This window comes from Heptranchias perlo, chromosome 2, assembly GCF_035084215.1.
Source record: "Heptranchias perlo isolate sHepPer1 chromosome 2, sHepPer1.hap1, whole genome shotgun sequence".
NCBI classification, from domain to species: Eukaryota; Metazoa; Chordata; class Chondrichthyes; order Hexanchiformes; family Hexanchidae; genus Heptranchias; species Heptranchias perlo.
The window spans coordinates 30,153,221-30,172,070 of record NC_090326.1 but is presented as its reverse complement, the minus strand read 5'-3'; the positions used below and the strand labels follow the sequence as shown (position 1 = coordinate 30,172,070).

At 43.9% G+C, this 18,850-nt stretch overlaps 2 protein-coding genes across 5 annotated transcripts in view; both read right to left on the bottom strand.

Moving 5' to 3' along the window:
• The window catches only part of LOC137336295 (probable thiopurine S-methyltransferase), a 31,898-nt gene extending 19,328 nt beyond the window's left edge, over positions 1-12,570 (bottom strand). The window contains exons 1-2 of one of the 2 annotated variants that reach the window (XM_068001651.1): positions 12,188-12,570; positions 3,281-3,424 (exon numbers count right to left, since the gene is read on the bottom strand). In XM_068001651.1, coding sequence (XP_067857752.1) covers positions 3,281-3,417 — 137 coding nt within the window. In that variant the 5' untranslated portion in view covers positions 3,418-3,424; positions 12,188-12,570. The remainder of the gene's footprint in view (positions 1-3,280; positions 3,425-12,187) is intronic. The other variant, XM_068001650.1, reaches the window with a different exon arrangement.
• A 1,551-nt stretch (positions 12,571-14,121) lies between these two features.
• LOC137336259 (probable thiopurine S-methyltransferase) overlaps positions 14,122-18,850 on the bottom strand; it is a 32,837-nt gene continuing 28,108 nt past the window's right edge. For 2 of the 3 annotated variants that reach the window (XM_068001648.1, XM_068001647.1), the window contains one exon: positions 14,122-18,509. In XM_068001648.1, the coding sequence (XP_067857749.1) occupies positions 18,370-18,509 (140 nt within the window). In that variant the 3' untranslated portion in view covers positions 14,122-18,369. The remainder of the gene's footprint in view (positions 18,510-18,850) is intronic. The other variant, XM_068001649.1, reaches the window with a different exon arrangement.

Genomic DNA, 18,850 nt, shown 5'->3' with positions numbered 1-18,850 from the left:
TTCTACATCGCCTATAGGCAACAAATTTTAAATTGTACACATTCCTTGTAAATAGTTTCTCCCCCACCCGCCTCCCCTATTTGTTATGCACATGAGGGAGAAAGGAATAGAAGGATATGCTGATAGAGGTAGATGAAATAGGGAGGGAGGAGGCTCATGTGATGCATAAACGCCAGCATAGACCAGTTGGGCCGAATGGCTGCTTCTGTGCTGTAGTATTGATCTAACTCAGTGTAACCTGTATGTCCAGGGGCACATATAAAAAGTGGCACACTTAATTTGGAACACTTTTTGCTTCGTAGTTTATAAAACTTTTAATCTTTAAAAGAAAATCTGTCAATTTATGTGATAGTATCTTGAGCCAGGGTCATAAGGTCAGAGGGCATTCTTGTCAATTGGCTGAAGATGGGCAGCGACATAGCACATTATAGTCACAAACATTAATCGGAGGTCAAAAATCAAGATTACTGAGCTTTAAAAAAAAATTACAAAGAACTAAAGGCCAGAAATACTTTTCCTTTACAAGGCTGTCGGTTTTGTTGTGGCCGATTTCATTCTTTATGTCATTCAACATCCTCTCAAGAGTGATTGAACAAGCGGCTGGAACCACACTTCAGTTATAAAAGAGCTGCCGATTGATCGGTGAATACTCAGTCCATTTTATAGACTGGAATCATGGTCAGGTTTTACTGGGGCCCACCAGGACTTAGTTCTAGGGCACAATGCAGTTGAGTTGAGAAATCAAAATGGAATTCTCGTTAAATATATAAACTGTCACAAAAGCAATCCCTTATCATAAGCTTATGTTTACGTACAGTTTACGTTTTACTACAAACAAGCTGAATTTTCACGTTTTGGGCAATTTGAAGGTTTTGTAACAGTTAAGTATTATGATTAATTGCAATCCAATAAAGAGAGATACTATTTAGACATTTCAACAAACTGTATTTCAATAACTTGATATTCTTCATATTTAAGATGAATTGATAGTTGCAATTTACAAAAATACTACCTCAGGTAAGAAGAGACTGAAACTTTTATTTTCTTCACTGTGTTTACCAGGCTATCAAACACAAATTGACACAATTGATGAGTGTAACATGTTACCAGCAGCCACGAATCCAGGACACGCTGTGCCAAGTTGTTACTGATATATACATCACATGGGAGTTGTAATAGGAGTCACAGGCAAAAGATCTTGGCCCAGATTTTGCTTCAATGGGTCATCTTGCGGCATGCCCCGTTTGTTAGACTTTTTCCCTCATCCCTTCAGCTCGAGATGTTTTACTCTGTAAGTTGCTGGAAGTATAAGCTGATAACAGCAGAGCGAGGGCAACGGGGGATCTGGGACCTTGATGAACAACAGGACCAAAAGTGTATCCCCTAAACCAATGAGATTAAAGAATTGAGAAAGAAACAGAGGAATGATGGAGAAGGAAATAGGGTAAATTAGAGTCAAATCAGGTACAGGAAGAGAAACAAAGAGAGGGAAAGAAAGATTGGATTAACAGGGGGAAAAAAAAGAAACAGAAAGGAAAAGTAAGCAAAAAAATTTAAAATTTTAAAAATCTCTAACAACTATTTACAACCTACAGGAATGAGATGCCACAGTTTAAATTGTTTCCTTTCTGGGCCAGAGAGGTTGCTTGGCATTGCAGGAACATAAATCTCATCATTAAAAAGGTACTTTGATAAGTAGCAGCCCTAACCTTCAGTGGTGAGTTTAATTGGCAATTAATGTGCAAATGCAGCAATTTTATGAAACTGATGGGGAGGTTGAGGGTGTGATGCCGTTTTCGCGAGGCTAACAGTGGAGTGGTGCAAATCGTCCAGCGACTTGTGGAGATTTGCAATTCACTTCCTTGCTACAAGTTGCTGGACATTTACACATTAACAACGGCAAGTGTCATTAAACTCGCCGTTATTTTGGCAGCAAAATCTGAGTCCTTAAATTTATGGATTCTTCAATTTCCGCCCAAAATGGGTGTGGCAGCGGCGGAGTGGCTGAGTTGCACGTCCCAAGTCTGCGTTAGAAGGCCTGAACCATTTTCAGGTTTGGGCCTCATTTGAATGTAGCGGGCGAACTGCATCACATCAAACAAACAGCTTGCTGGTTGTGGGAGGGCAGCAAATCAGCTGGCTCTGGTGTCAAGCCGGCTGGCCGGTCAGGCCTGGGGGAGGGAGGAGCCTGGGCATCCAAAGCGTGGCTGAGGTGCCCCCACCCATCTGATTTTCAACTGCCGGCGGCATGTTCTTCACGCAAGAAATGGGCAGCGGGCATTTGGAAATCACATCCCATTGATTGTATATTGGGTCTGGTTAGCATTGTTGTGAAACCTTTGAAAAGGATTTGTGTCATAACATTGTTGATTTACTCTGCATGTCATGATGTGGAGATGCCGGTGATGGACTGGGGTTGACAATTGTAAACAATTTTACAACACCAAGTTATAGTCCAGCAATTTTATTTTAAATTCACAAGCTTTCGGAGATTTTCTCCTTCCTCAGGCAAATGTTGAAATGAAGGAGATCTTGAAACATTTGCCTGAGGAAGGAGAAAATCTCCGAAAGCTTGTGAATTTAAAATAAAATTGCTGGACTATAACTTGGTGTTGTAAAATTGTTTACAATACTCTGCATGTGTCAGCCGTGGCTCAGTTGATAGCACTCTTGCCTGAGTCAGCAGGACGTGGGATCAAGTCCAGAGACTTGAGCACAAAATCTAGGCTGACGCACCAGTGCAGTAGTGAGGGAGTGCTGCACCATCGGAGGTGTTGTCTTTCAGGTAAGACGTTAAACGTAGGCCCTGTCTTCCCTCTCAGGTGATCGTAAAAGATCCTGTGGCACTATTCGAGGAAGAGCAGGGGAGTTCTCCCTGGTGTCCTGGCCAATATTTATCCCTCAAACAACACCTAAAAACAGGTTATCTAGTCTTTGTCATATTTGTGGGACCTTGCTGTGCGCAATTTGCATGCCGCATTTCCTACATTACAACAGTGGCTACACTTCAAAAGTACTTAATTGGCTGTAATTAGCTTTGGGATGTCCTGAGGTCACGAAAGGCACTATATAAATGCAAGTCTTTTTTTCTTTATTCATAAATATTTGTAGTTAGTGGTGAATTGTTTGATTACCCAGAGCCTTATTTGCTTATCCGGACAGGTAAAAAGGGCCCAAATGGTCTCCCCCTAGGTTTGATGTAGACAGGTTGGTACCATGAGGTAATTGCACTCATGAGACTGCCGGAGACTTGAAGCAAAAACGGGAATGTACTACTCACTCATGTACTTCATCAAGGTGAAATCCAATTTCTTGCTTTTCCCAACGTGTAATCCAGTGTTCCAGAGTCAGTTCAGCATGTTTCTTTCCTTCAAACATGTTGAACTTCTTTCCATCTGCATTTGCTGCAGTAGCCATAGCCAGTCTGTGAAAATGTATACTATGAACACATGTGTGTGCAATGCACCTAGAACACCCACCAAACCAAATCACAGCCTTGCACACTTCAAGTCAACTGTAACTCTCAGTATATAATTTTTCTCTGGTGATTGGTGTAGAATTTCAGGTATGGTACACATTCAGTGCAGTACTGAGGGAGTGCTGCACTCTTGGAGTGGCTGTCTTTCGGATGAGATGTTAAACTGAGGCCCTGTCTGTCCTCTCAGGAGGATGTAAAAGATCCTATGGCACTATTTGAAGGGGAGTTCTCCCCAGTTTCCTGGGGAGAACTCCCCTTCAACCAACATCACTAAAACAGATGATCTGATCATTTACGTCAGTGCTGTTTGTGGGACCTTGCTGTGCGGAAATTGGCTGCTGTGTTTCCTACATTACAACAGTGACTAAACCTCAAACAGACTTCATTGGCTGTAAACCGCTTTGGGATGTCCTGAGGTTGCAAAAGGCACTATATAGATGCAAGTTGTTTCCTTCTATTGAAAAAACAAGGGTTAAATTTTAGAATAGGAGATTTTGATTTTAATGCAAGATCTCTTACCTAGAGAAAGTGCTGATTTCATACACACACTGGACAGACAACCCAGTGCACTACAAAAGAAAACCATGCAATATTATAGTGCTGTCACACCTATCATGTAATGTTCTTTAACTTCTTCCAGTTCTGACGAAAGGTCATCGACCTGAAACGTTAAACTCTGTTTCTTTCATCTTAGGTGCTGCCTGACTGCTAAGGATTTCCAGCATTTCTGTTCTTATGTCATGTAATGCTACCAGTTTATAAAACACTTAAGGGCTTATTTCAAGGTGATAAATGCATTCTAATTATACAGTACAGAATTTGTTTCACCCAAATCCAGTGGAAATTATTCTTGTGATCAGTCTATTTTTTAAAAAAGACTATTTATAAACAGTAATGAATCCAGATGATACCAAGCCAATCAGGACAATTAAACAATTTAGAAATCCAAAGAGGAAAACAGTTAAACTCCTAATAAATAGCAATAAGCTGTCAACGTATGAACATTTAGATATCAAGATATCCCTAGGATCAATCTGAGCAAACAGGCAATACGGTGCACTACAGGGATGAAAAAAGAGGAAACAAAGGAAGGAACTGAAAGGAAAAGAACAGGTAACAAATAATATGAGGACAACAGAGTCCAATTATCACAGGAGAAGGTGAGATTTAGCACAGAGAGCACAATTTTTTTTTAAACACAGAAAGGTGTGCGCATGGGAACAACACCACCTGCACGTTCCCCTCCAAGTCACACACCATCCCGACTTGGAAATATATCGCCGTTCCTTCATTGTCGCTGGGTCAAAATCCTGGAACTCCCTTCCTAACAGCACTGTGGGAGAACCGTCATCACACGGACTGCAGCGGTTCAAGAAGGCGGCTCACCACCACCTTCTCAAGGGCAATTAGGGATGGGCAATAAATGCCGGCATTGCCAGCGACGCCCACATCCCGTGAACGAATAAAAAAAAAATGTGGAATGCACTACCAGACATAGTGACTGAAGCACAGACCATGTCAACATTTCAGAATTTGTCACATAAGTGGTTGAAGGAAGGAGGAATAAAGAGATCTGGATACAGCAAGGGTTCATGGGGTTTAAGATTGCAGCTTGTGTGGCGGATAAACACCAACACAGACTAATCCACCACCCTAAACATTCAATCCCTTCACCACCGATGCACCATGGCTGCAGTGTGTACCATCTACAGGATGTACTGCAGCAACTTGCCAAGGCTTCTTCGACAGCACCTCCCAAACCCGCGACCTCTACCACCTAGAAGGACAAGGGCAGCAGGTACATGGGAACACCACCACCTGCACATCCACCTCCAAGTCACACACCATCCCGACTTGGAAATATATCGCCGTTCCTTCATCGTCGCTGGGTCAAAAATCCTGGAACTCCCTACTTAAGAGCACTGTGGGAGAACCTTCACCACACGGACTGCTGCGGTTCAAGAAGGCGGCTCTCCGCCACCTTCTCAAGGGCAATTAGGGATGGGCAATAAATGCTGGCCTTGCCAGCGACGCCCACATCCCATGAACAAATAAAAAAAAGACTGTTTGGGCCGAATGGCCTGTTTCCAGGTTGTAATTTCTGTGTAATTAAGATGACAAATTCCACTTGTGATCAGTACAGCACCAAGCACTTAATGCATGTCAGCCTTGAATTCAGCCGTAGCACTATCACCTCTGAGTTAGAAGGTCATGGAGTCAGGCCCCACTCTAGGATTTCATAGATACAGTGCAGAATGAGGCCATTTGGCCCATCGTGGCTGTGCTGTCTCTTTGAAAGAGCTATCCAATTAGTGTAGCCCTGCAAATTTTTCATATTCAAGTATATATCCAATTCCTCTTTAAAAGTTACTGTTGAATTTGCTTCCACCACCCTTTCAGGCAGTGCATTCCAGATCATAACAACTCGCTACACAAAACAATTTCTCCTCATCATCACCTTAGTTATTTTGCCAATTATCTTAAATCGGTGTCCGTTGGTTACTGACCCCCCTGTCAGTGGAAACAGTTTCTTCCTATTTACTCTATCAAAATCCTTCATAATTTTGAACACCTCTATTAAATCCCCCCTCTGAACCTTCTCTGCTCCAAGAAGAATAATCCCAGCTTCTCCAGTCTCTCCACCTAACTGAAGTCCCTCATCCCTGGTACCATTCTACGAAATCTCCTCTGCACTCTTTGCAAGGCCTTGACATCCTTCCTAAAGTGTGATGCCCAGAATTAGACACAATATTCCAGCTGAGGCCTAACCAGTGTTTTATAAAGGTTTAGCATAACTTCCTTGCTTTTGTACTTTATGTCTCTGTTTATGAAGCCAAGGATGCCATATGCTTTTTTAACAGCCTTATCAACTTGTCCTGCCACCTTCAAAGATTTGTGTATGTGAACCCCCAGGTCTCTCTGTTCCTGCAACCCCTTTAAAATTGTACCATTATAATCTGGACGTATACTTCAGTGCAGTATTAAGGGAGTGCTGCTTTGTCAGAAATGCTGTCTTTTGGATGTTAAATCGAGGCCTCATCACCCTGTCCAGTTGGATGTAAAAGATCCTATTGCACTATTCAGAGAATCATAGAAAAAATATTTAGAGAAGAGTAGGGTGTCTCGGCCAATATTTATCCTTCAACCAATTCCACCAAAAACAGATTCACTGGTTATTTATCACATTGCAGCCAGTGGGATCTTGTTTTGTGCAAACTGGCTGCCATGTTTACCTACAAAACAACTACAGTTCACAAGTATTTCATTGGCCCTGAAGCACTTTAGGACTTCCCGAGGATGTGGAAGGCTCTGTATAAATTCAAGTTCTTTTATGAGGAGAGAGTACATAAACTAGGCTTGTATTCCCTAGTATATAAAAGGCTTGGGCTGATAAGTGGCAAGTAATATTCGTGCCAGACAAGTGCCAGGCAATGACCATCTCCAACAAGAGAGAGTCTAACCACCACCTCTTGACATTCAATGGCATGACCATCGCCGAATTCCCCACCATCAACATCCTGGGGGGTCACCATTGACCAGAAACTAAACTGGACCAGCCACATAAATACTGTGGTTACAAGAGCAGGTCAGAGGCTGGGTATTCTGTGGCGAGTGACTCACCTCCTGACTCCCCAAAGCCTTTCCACCATCTACAAGGCACAAGTCAGGAGTGTGATGGAATATTCTCCCCATGCCTGGATGAGTGCAGCTCCAACAATACTCAAGAAGCTCGACACCATCCAGGACAAAGCAGCCCGCTTGATTGGCACCCCATCCACCACCTTAAACATTCACTCCCTCCACCACCGATGCAACATGGCTGCAGTATGTACCATCTACAGGATGCATTGCAGCCACTCGCCAAGGCTTCTTCGACAGCACATTCCAAACCGGCGACCTCTACCACCTAGTAGGACAAGGGTAACAGACACATGGGAACAACACCACCTGCACGTTCCCCTCCAAATCACACACCATCCTGACTTGTCGCTGGGTCAAAATCCTGGAACTCCCTTCCCAACAGCACTGTGGGAGAACCTTCACCACACGGACTGCAACGGTTCAAGAAGGCAGCTCACCACCACCTTCTCAAGGACAACTAGGGATGGACAAGAAATGCTGGCCTTTCCAGCGACGCCCACATCCCTTGAATGAATAAAAAAAAGTTACGGGGTTATTTGATTGAGGTGTTTAGGATTTTGAAAAGAATTGATGGGGTAGATAGAGAAAGTTTTTCCACTGGTGGGGGAGTCTAGGACAAAGGGACATAACCTTAAAATCAGAGCCAGGCCATTCAGGAGAGTAGTTAGGAAACACTTCTTCACGTAAAAGATGGTCAAAGTATGGAACTCTCACAAAAAGCAGCAGGTGCTAGCTCAAATAATAACTTAAAATCTGAGATCGATACATTTTTGCTAGCCAAGGGTATTAAGGGATTTTTTAAAATTATTCGTTCATGGGATGTGGGCGTCGCTGGCAAGGCCAGCATTTATTGCCCATCCCTAATTGCCCTCGAGAAGGTGGTGGTGGTGAGCCGCCTTCTTGAACCGCTGCAGTCCGTGTGGTGACGGTTCTCCCACAGTGCTGTTAGGAAGGGAGTTCCAGGATTTTGACCCAGCGACAATGAAGGAACGGCGATATATTTCCAAGTCGGGATGGTGTGTGACTTGGAGGGGAACGTGCAGGTGATGTTGTTCCCATGTGCCTGCTGCTCTTGTCCTTCTAGGTGGTAGAGGTCGCGGGTTTGGGAGGTGCTGTCGAAGAAGCCTTGGCGAGTTGCTGCAGTGCATCCTGTGGATGGTACACACTGCAGCCACAGTGCGCCGGTGGTGAAGGGAGTGAATGTTTAGGGTGGTGGATGGGGTGCCAATCAAGCGGGCTGCTTTATCTTGGATGGTGTCAAGCTTCTTGAGTGTTGTTGGAGCTGCACTCATCCAAGCAAGTGGAGAGTATTCCATCACACTCCTGACTTGTGCCTTGTAGATGGTGGAAAGGCTTTGGGGAGTCAGGAGGTGAGTCACTCGCCGCAGAATACCCAGCCTCTGACCTGCTCTCGTAGCCACAGTATTTATATGGCTGGTCCAGTTAAGTTTCTGGTCAATGGTGACCCCCAGGATGTTGATGGTGGAGGATTCGGCGATGGTAATGCCGTTGAATGTCAAGGGGAGGTGGTTAGACTCTCTCTTGTTGGAAATGGTCATTGCCTGGCACTTATCTGGTGCGAATGTTACTTGCCACTTATGAGCCCAAGCCTGGATGTTGTCCAGGTCTTGCTGCATGCGGGCTCGGACTGCTTCATTATTTGAGGGGTTGCGAATGGAATTGAACACTGTGCAGTCATCAGTGAACATCCCCATTTCTGACCTTATGATGGAGGGAAGGTCATTGATGAAGCAGCTGAAGATGGTTGGGCCTAGGACACTGCCCAGAGGAACTCCTGCAGCAATGTCCTGGGGCTGAGACGATTGGCCTCCAACAACCACTACCATCTTCCTTTCTGCTAGGTATGACTCCAGCCACTGGAGAGTTTTCCCCGATTCCCATTGACTTCAATTTTACTAGGGCTCCTTGGTGCCACACTCGGTCAAATGCTGCCTTGATGTCAAGGGCAGTCACTCTCAACTCACCTCTGGAATTCAGCTCTTTTGTCCATGTTTGGACCAAGGCTGTAATGAGGTCTGGAGCCGAGTGGTCCTGGCGGAACCCAAACTGAGCATCGGTGAGCAGGTTATTGGTGAGTAAGTGCTGCTTGATAGCACTGTTGACGACACCTTCCATCACTTTGCTGATGATTGAGAGTAGACTGATGGGGCGGTAATTGGCCGGATTGGATTTGTCCTGCTTTTTGTGGACAGGACATACCTGGGCAATTTTCCACATTGTCGGGTAGATGCCAGTGTTGTAGCTGTACTGGAACAGCTTGGATAGAGGCGCAACTAGTTCTGGAGCACAAGTCTTCAGCACTACAGCTGGGATGTTGTCAGGGCCCATAGCCTTTGCTGTATCCAGTGCACTCAGCCGTTTCTTGATATCACGTGGAGTGAATCGAATTGGCCGAAGACTGGCTTCCGTGATGGTGGGGATATCGGGAGGAGGCAGAGATGGATCATCCACTCGGCACTTCTGGCTGAAGATGGTTGCAAACGCTTCAGCCTTGTCTTTTGCACTCACGTGCTGGACTCCGCCATCATTGAGGATGAGGATGTTTGCAGAGCCTCCTCCTCCCGTTAGTTGTTTAATTGTCCACCACCATTCACGACTGGATGTGGCAGGACTGCAGAGCTTTGATCTGATCCGTTGGTTGTGGAATCGCTTAGCTCTGTCTATAGCATGTTGCTTCCGCTGTTTAGCATGCATGTAGTCCTGAGTTGTAGCTTCACCAGGTTGGCACCTCATTTTTAGGTACGCCTGGTGCTGCTCCTGGCATGCTCTTCTACACTCCTCATTGAACCAGGGTTGATCCCCTGGCTTGTTGGTAATGGTAGAGTGAGGAATATGCCGGGCCATGAGGTTACAGATTGTGCTGGAATACAATTCTGCTGCTGCTGATGGCCCACAGCGCCTCATGGATGCCCAGTTTTGAGCTGCTAGATCTGTTCTGAATCTATCCCATTTAGCACGGTGGTAGTGCCACACAACACGTTCGATGGTGTCCTCAGTGTGAAGACGGGATTTCATCTCCATGAGGACTGTGCGGTGGTCACTCCTACCAATACTGTCTTGGACAGATGCATTCGCGACAGGTAGATTGGTGAGGACGAGGTCAAGTTTTTCCCTCGTGTTGGTTCGCTCACCACCTGCCGCAGGCCCAGTCTGGCAGCTATTTCCTTCAGGACTCGGCCAGCTCGGTCAGTAGTGGTGCTACCGAGCCACTCTTGGTGATGGACATTGAAGTCCCCCACCCAGAGTACATTTTGTGCCCTTGCTACCCTCAATGCTTCCTCCAAGTGGTGCTCAACATGGAGGAGGACTGATTCATCAGCTGAGGGAGGACGGTAGGTGGTAATCAGCAGGAGGTTTCCTTGCCCATGTTTGACCTGATGCCATGAGATTTCATGGGGTCCGGAGTCAATGTTGAGGACTCCCAGGGCTACCCCCTCCTGACCGTATATCACTGTACCGCCACCTCTGGTGGGTCTGTCCTGCCGGTGGGACAGGACATACCCAGGGATGGTGATGGAAGAGTCTGGGACGTTGGCTGAAAGGTATGATTCTGTGAGTATGGCTATGTCAGGCTATTGCTTGACTAGTCTGTGGGACAGCTCTCCCAATTTTGGCACAAGTCCCCAGATGTTCGTAAGGAGGACCTTGCAAGGTCCACTGGGCTTGGTTTGCTGTTGTCGTGTCCAGTGCCTAGTGGTCCGATGCCAGGTGGTCCGTCCGGTTTTATTCTTATTATGACTTTTCGTAGCGAGATTTTATAACTGAGTGGCTTGCTAGGCCATTTCAGAGGGCAATTAAGAATCAACCACATTGCTGTGGGTCTGGAGTCACATATAGGCCAGACCGGGTAAGGACGGCAGGTTTCCTTCCCTAAAGGACATTAGTGAACCAGATGGGTTTTTACGACAATCCGGTAGTTTCATGGCCATCATTACTGATACTGGTATTTTAATTCCAGATTTTTATTTAATTAATTGAATTAAATTAATTAATTGAATTTAAATTCGCCAGCTGCCGTGGCGGGATTTCAACTCATGACTCTGGATTTTAGTCCAGGCCTCTGGATTACTAGTCCAGTAACATAACCACTATGCTACCGTACCCGTTTTTTATGGAGCCAAGTTGGGTGGATGGAGTTAGAGTACAGATCAGCCATGATCTCAATGAATGGCGGAACAGGCTCGAGGGGCTGAATGGTCTTCTCATGTTCCTATGTTATTTCTCTGGAGGAGTTGAGTCACCAGAAAGAGAAGGAATACAGTCTTTGTCAAAATAATGTCACAACAGCCCCAACATGGCTCGGAGCCTGGATGGATAAGCAGCATGAGATCATCACCGTTTCTCTTACAAAGCAGTTAATAAACTCCGGGATGTGGTTGGAGTTTTTAAATAAACTCTTGAGATGTTTTCCTTCTTTAATGCTGTTCTGTGCCTTGACTCTGTCGCAATGGATGACTCGCTTTGCCTTACAGGAAAGAGTGAGTGAGTCAAGTGAAGTGAGACGAAGTCAAGCAACCGAGGGGAAAAGATGATCGTTTAAAAGAAACGTTGTGCCGCTTGCCAAGTCCTGGTTGGAGGAGGACAGCAACGGTTCGTGTCTCCATCGATGAAGGAGGCGGCCAGCAAATTTCAAGATCACGTTTCCCCCCAAAACGACAGGAGAATAAAAGTATTGACCAGAGAACCCGGGAAAGAACAGAAAGGAGAGATTAGAAGAAAAACCCCAATGATACCTGGATAGCAACAGACTTTAAAATTAAAACCACACACCTGACAGCCTCGGGTGATAACTGGATCAGAAGCCCTTAATTCATTGATAAACATGCAGAAAGTAGACAGGACACACCTTCCACAAGACAGTACAAAGAACATGGATTTATTTTCCACTTTGCAACCAGTCAGCATACCGAACGGGCAATTTACAGTTCAAGTAATTTCTTCGCAGTAAATTAACACATTTTCTCCAGAGTACAACAAATTTCTGCTCACATCACAGTTTCTACAAAACTATACTTTAGAATGAATTATTGTGAAAGATTTAACTACCTGTCCTCTTGGAAAGCTGTCAGTTCCTTACTTTTAATTCCCTTCTCGGTGCAAAGTTTACATTATATGAACTTCACCCGGATTGCGTAGGTTATAAGGTCGTACCACACTTCCTCCTTGCGACGATACATTTTTAAAGCTGTGCTAGCACCCCCTAGACGGGAGGAGTAAGATATAACCTAAGCACTACAGCACTACCTGCCAAATCGACTGAGCCACGAAGGGTCCCAGCACTGGTCTTGGGTTTTATCCAGTTAGCAGAGGTCAGCTGGCATGATCAAAGGGACGCTACACTAAGCTTACCCGACCCTAGAATAAGAAATGATGTGGAGATGCCGGTGATGGACTGGGGTTAACAATTGTAAACAATTTTACAACACCAAGTTATAGTCCAACGATTTTATTTTTAATCCCACAAGCTTTCGGGGGCTTTCCCCTTCCACACCGCCTGAGGAAGGGGAAAGCCCCCGAAAGCTTGTGGGATTAAAAATAAAATCGTTGGACTATAACTTGGTGTTGTAAAATTGTTTACAATAGAATAAGAAAGGGCATAAAAAAATAAAGGTCACTCTGCCGGCTGGTACTCGTTGTGCAGTTAAGTGAAAGTGCATCCGCCGTGGCTCAGTGGTAGCACTCTCGCCTTGGAGTCAGAAGGTTGTAGATTCAAGTCCCACTTCAAAGACTTGAGCGCAAAATCTAGTCTGACACTTCAGTGTAGTAGTGAGGGAGTGCTGCGCTGTTAGAGGTGCTGTCTTTGGGACAAGATGTTATATCAGCTGCCCTCTCAGTAAAAGATCTGGTGGCATTATTTTGAAGAGCAAGAAAGCTCTCCTGGTATCCCAACCAATAGTTATTCCTCACCCAACATCACAAACAGATTATCTGGTTATTATCTCATTTCTGTTTGTGCGCAATTTGGCTGTAAAGTGCTTTGGGATATCCTGAAGACATTTCTTTCTTTAAGTATAGGGTCAGATTTGTCTGTATTCCAGGTTATAATTTCAGGTTTCTAATGGAATCATCTTGTTCTTTCTCAGTAGTGTACAGTAGTTGCTGAGGTGGAAATGTTCTATAATCTGCCATTACCAGGGCTTGAGGGCTTAGCAGCTATCACAGTGGCAGTAAGTTGCTCACTGGACTTAATGTAGTTTTGTATTAAGGTACCCAACTGTTTGAAATGATGGATACTAAACACATGGGCCTGAATTTGTTGGAACGGCGTGTTTGGCAGCTAATGCCATTGATTGGACCTTTTAGCTCCCCGTTCATATTGCACTATATTTGTGCCACAAATCGGTGGAACATCGATCTGTTAACGACATAGGGAGGTCAATGCCAGAGGTCAGGTGAGAGTGACTGCCCCTGACATCAAGACAGCATTTGACTGAGTGTGGCACCAAGGAGCCCTAGTAAAATTGAAGTCAATGGGAATCAGGGGGAAAGCTCTCCAGTGGCTGGAGTCATACCGAGCACAAAGGAAGATGGTAGTGGTTATTGGAGGCCAAACATCTCAGCCCCAGGACATTGCTGCATGAGTTCCTCAGGGCAGTGTCGTAGCCTAACCCTATTCAGCTGCTTCATCAATGACCTTCCCTCCATCATAAAGTCAGAAATGGGGATGGTCACTGATGATTGCAGTGTTCAATTCCATTCACAACCCCTCAGATAATGAAGCAGTCCGTACTTGCATGCAGCCAGACCTGGAAATATCCAGGCTTGGTGAGCGACGAGAACGAACTTGCAGCAGCTTAGGCGAGTGTATCGGTGGAGTAGTGCAAATATTCCAGCACATTATGATGCAACACAACTCATGGCGTATCTTACTTATTCCATTATTTGCTGGAACTTTTATGTTTAAATAACGGTACACACCGTGAATGTATCATTACTATGGCGTGAGTTGGCAGCAATTTCCTGCCCTGTTACAGATAAAATTTTACAGACAAAAACAAGTAATATACTTTATTAAATATGAAACACAAAAATTGGTACACATGAACATTCACAAGCGCTAAATAACAATTATTATTAAGGTTGTTTGTGTCCTGACCTACCTTCATTGTTAATTAACTATAAACAGCATCTATTCTGAAATGTCTTCCACAATTCAAACAACTGCTTTTCAAAAAAAACTGCAGTTTTAGATTCCTGATTTTAACCTTGTGTGTCAAAACCATGAGTTTTGGGAAATCGCAGTAGTTGCCTTTCCTAAAGCAAATCAAATCATGTCTTATAGGACTTTCATATTAATCATAGGAGATCACTTGTACACGACTTCTTGAACCAACACTTCTTTATACATAGTATCAGTTCATAGCAGGTACAGCACAGGAGGAGGCCATTCAGCTAAACATGTCAATTTCTTTGAAAAAGCTATCCAATTCGTCCCATTTCCCTGCTCTTTCCCCATAGCCCCGTAAATTTTTTCCCTTCAAGTATTTATCTAATTCCCTTTTGAAAGTTACTATTGAATCTACTTCCACAGCCCTTTCAGGCAGTGCATTCCAGATCATTACAACCCGTTGTGTAAAAAAAATGTTTCCGCATGTCGCCTCTGGCTCTTTTGCCAATCATCTTAAATCACCCATGCCCATGAATATCCTGCTGGATGTCAACCCAGAATTCAGAGCTGGATCTCTGGTGTTCACTCGCCAGGACTGTCTGGGGTGGAATTCCTGCACTTTCTGACTCAGAGGTGGAATTGCTACCGCTAAGCCAAAGGCTCGTTCCTTTCCCAGTGGTTACCAGAGATCATCCTACTGGCATGTGGAGCATGCTGTGATGAAAAATCTTTTAATTACAAACAAATGAAAAGTGAATAAAAAGTACATTTCTGTACTTCAATACCATGGAATCAGGAATTTGGATCATAGAACTAGATGGGCTGCATATATTTTAGTTATCCCATTTTTTTCCTGTTCTTCAAAATTAATTAAACTAAAAGTTGTAATGGATAATGCAAACTTTATAAAAGATTGCTAATAATTTTGAAATATATTCATGAGGCCACATTCTTGGAGGCACAGCGACACTGCCCCCCCCACAAACTATGTCCCAGGAGGAGACAGCAGATCAACAGCGACCAGAACAACACGAGCACTAGTAGGCAAGACCCCACCACCCTCCCATCTCATCGGAGTCCCAAATACTAAGAACCAAATGGCTTCAATTTTAAAACTTGCATTGCTCCCAGCAGAGATAACCATGCCAAGAAAATGAATTCATTGACAATCCAGTGAAACTTCATCCTGTTTTCATTACATAGAAGACATTCATTATATTCACTGCACAACTTGATTGCAATTTTAAAATTTTAATTTAGTCATTGCAACAATCTTGATTCATGTATTACAATCTTGTAAACTTGTTTGATTATATCTCTATATTCCTGATAATATATCTGCTGTAGTTTAGAGGTGTTAATTAATAAACATTTTGTGGTGACTTAGGCTTACTGGGTTTCAGTTTAAATTGGCACAATTTCCTCACCCCACCCCCCCCACCAAATCTATCAAAAAAACACCTCAAGTGCATTTTTTTCAATCTGAACAGTACACTCTACTCAATGTATTTAGAGTTTGCTCAAACATAGGAACATAAAAACTGCTAGACGAAAAAAGACCAAGGTCCAATTCATTCGCTTTCTACCATCCTGGTAGCCGCACGATACAATAATGGAGTTGTTGACTAATCATGGCAATCAATCTCTATCAATTAGTTTACAACAGATTCAGAAATGACACGAGGAAAACCCCAGTGGTGGAGAGCTTGGGAAATTATAGGTCCAAAGTCACCTTTTTCCTCTCAAGCATGCTACACTTACCACGTGATATCGCAAATATAAAGAAAAATTTACCGCATGGGATCATTTGTTGATTTTGATTCTGAAATTTATCACCAGAATTGGTGGCTGCCAATTTACACGTGTTTGGACTATTGGTATAAAAAGAGATAAAGTTAAAATATTTGCTCTGGTTTTCACATTTTTTTAATTAAATGAAATAAGAAGGCACCAAAATACTTGTAAACAGCACAACCTAAAAGAGAAGCCAAAAATAAGTATCAAAAGCAACACTGAAACCAGAAAGCCGAGGTATGTGTTACCCAAATCACTATTTATATAGTTAAATATATGAAAGACTTGGCTAGGCGTTTGACAAGTCATTCATAATTGCTTTCCACTGTAGTGGAGTCTAGTATTTGCATTTGTGCAATTTGAATTCAGGCTTTGCTTGCATTATTTCTCTATGAGAAGCCTCCGTTGCTGGTTTGAATACCTGCAACCCACCCCCACCTCCTGATGTACTTCAATTCACAGAGGTGTAATCAGGAAAAAAAAATGGACACCGAGCCAAAGAAGGAAATATTAGGAGGGGTGACTAAAAGTTTGGTCAAAGAGGTGGGTTTTAGGGAGGGAATTCTGGAGTTGGAGCCTAGAAGGCCGAAGACATGGCCACCAATAGTGGGGCAAAGGGAATGGGGAATGGGGAATGCACAAGAGACTGGAGATGGAAAAATGGAGAGCGGGGGTTGCGGGGGGGAACGTTGTAGGGCCGGAATAGGTAACAGAGAGGGGGCCAAGAATGAGAATTTTAAATTTGAGGCATTGGGGAACAGGGAGCTAATGTAGGTCAGCGTGGACAGGGGTGATGGATGAATAGGACTTGGTGTGGGATAGGATACAGGCAGCGGGGTTTTGGATGAGCTGACGTTTATGGAAGGTGGAAGTTTGGAGACTGGCCGGGAGAGTATTGGAATAGTCAAACATGGAGGAGGGTTTCAGGAGCAGATGAGCTGAGGTAGGGTCAGAAGCAGGCGATGTAACAGAGGTGGAAGTAGGCAGTCTTTGTGATGGAGAAGATAGGGAGTCGGAAGCTCAGCTCTGGGTCAAAAAGAACACTGAGGTTGAGAACAGTCTGACTCAGTCTGAGACAATGGCCGGGGAGGAGGATGGAATTGGTGACAAGTGGAGGGAGTTTGTGGCAGGGGCCAAAGACAATGGCTTTGGTCAGCGTTTAACTGGAGGAAATTGTGGCTCATCCGGATGTCGGACTAGTGGTCTGATAACACAAAGGCAGTGGAGGGGTCGAATCCTGTGCTGGAGAGGTAGAGTTGGGTATCGTCAATGTACATGTGGAAGCTGACCTCATGTCTGTGAATGACGTCACTGAGGGGGTAGCATGTGGATGAAGAAGAGAAGAGGGCCACAGATAGATGCTTGGCAAATATGAAGTAACAGTACAGGGGCAGGAAGAGAAGCCATTGATGGAGATGCTCTAGCAGTGATTGGATAGGTAAGAGTGGAACTACGCTAGGGCAGTCCCACTGAGCTGGACAACAGAGGAGAGGTCTTGGATGAGGATGGCGCGGTCAATCATGTCAAAGGCTGCAGAGAGGTGAAGAAGGACAAAAAGAGGGGAAGCTAAATAAGTACATGAGGGAGAAAGGAATAAAAGGATGTGTTGATAGGGCAAAGTAAATAGAGTGGGAGGTGGCTCCTGTGGAGCATAAACACTGGCATAGTTGGGCCGAATGGCCTTTTCCTGTGCTGTGAATTCAATGTAAAGAGGGATAATACACCACGGTTATAGTCACAGATGATGTCATTTGTGACTCCGACTAGGGCCGTTTTGGTGCTGTATGCAGGGGCAGAAACCTAATTGGAGAGATTAAAGCATAGAGATGCAGGGAAGATGGACACTGATTTGGGAGGTAACATGTTCAAGGACTTTGGGGACAAAAGGGAGGATAGAGATGGGATGGTAGCTTGCAAGGATAGAGGGGTTTTTTTTGAGGCTCAATGAAGGGAGGGCCATAAGCACCTAGGATCAATACCTGGAGGAGAAAACTGGGCACGGAGATGCAAGCTTTTTTGAAAGGAGGGTGACACCAGCTGAGGAGAGGGAACCATTTACAGTATGACTGCTTTTACACTATAACTGCAGCACTGGTGCAAAATGAAACTGCTTTGCTCTAACCCTACAGTAAGGGACCCTTAAAATGTGTACATGTTGGAATCACAGCAAATGTATATCATGAGTCTTGTACTTGACGTTAGCTACTAGGGGGAAATAAAAGTCTTGTTTCCAAACTAGATTTGAAACCCGTTGTTTTGGTTTTCCTAATCAGATTCACTTCTCTATTTTCCAAAGTTTACCATAAAATTGATGCAGCTTGTGTTCTTATACGAATGCACCGGAATCCGCATCGGTCTTCAACGTAATTAGGTGAATTTTTTCAATGAAGGAATCCAGACCCCACAATCTCTGTCTATCAGTCAGAGCATCAGATGATTCTATCAACTGAATCTTGCATGACTGCCCTGGAAAGAAGAATACCAAGTCATTACAAACATTAATATATTCCAGAGATTAAAACTTAAAGTGGCAGTTTTTCCATCATGTTAATTTGGTCAAAATAAATGTTAGAGAGTAAAAAATGGCAGATTTTTTTTCCAAAAGCATTTTGAGTGACTGAATTAACTTATCAAGTTACTATTTACATAGGGGAATTCAATTATAAATTGTTTACATAGGGAATTTCAAATGTTAAATGTCAACATAAAAATGCCGCACAAAAATTGTGACAACAGGAAGTTTTGTGGACGGGAAGTGCACACATACACAAGGTTTTAAATAAGATATAGATACAATTATTAAGCAT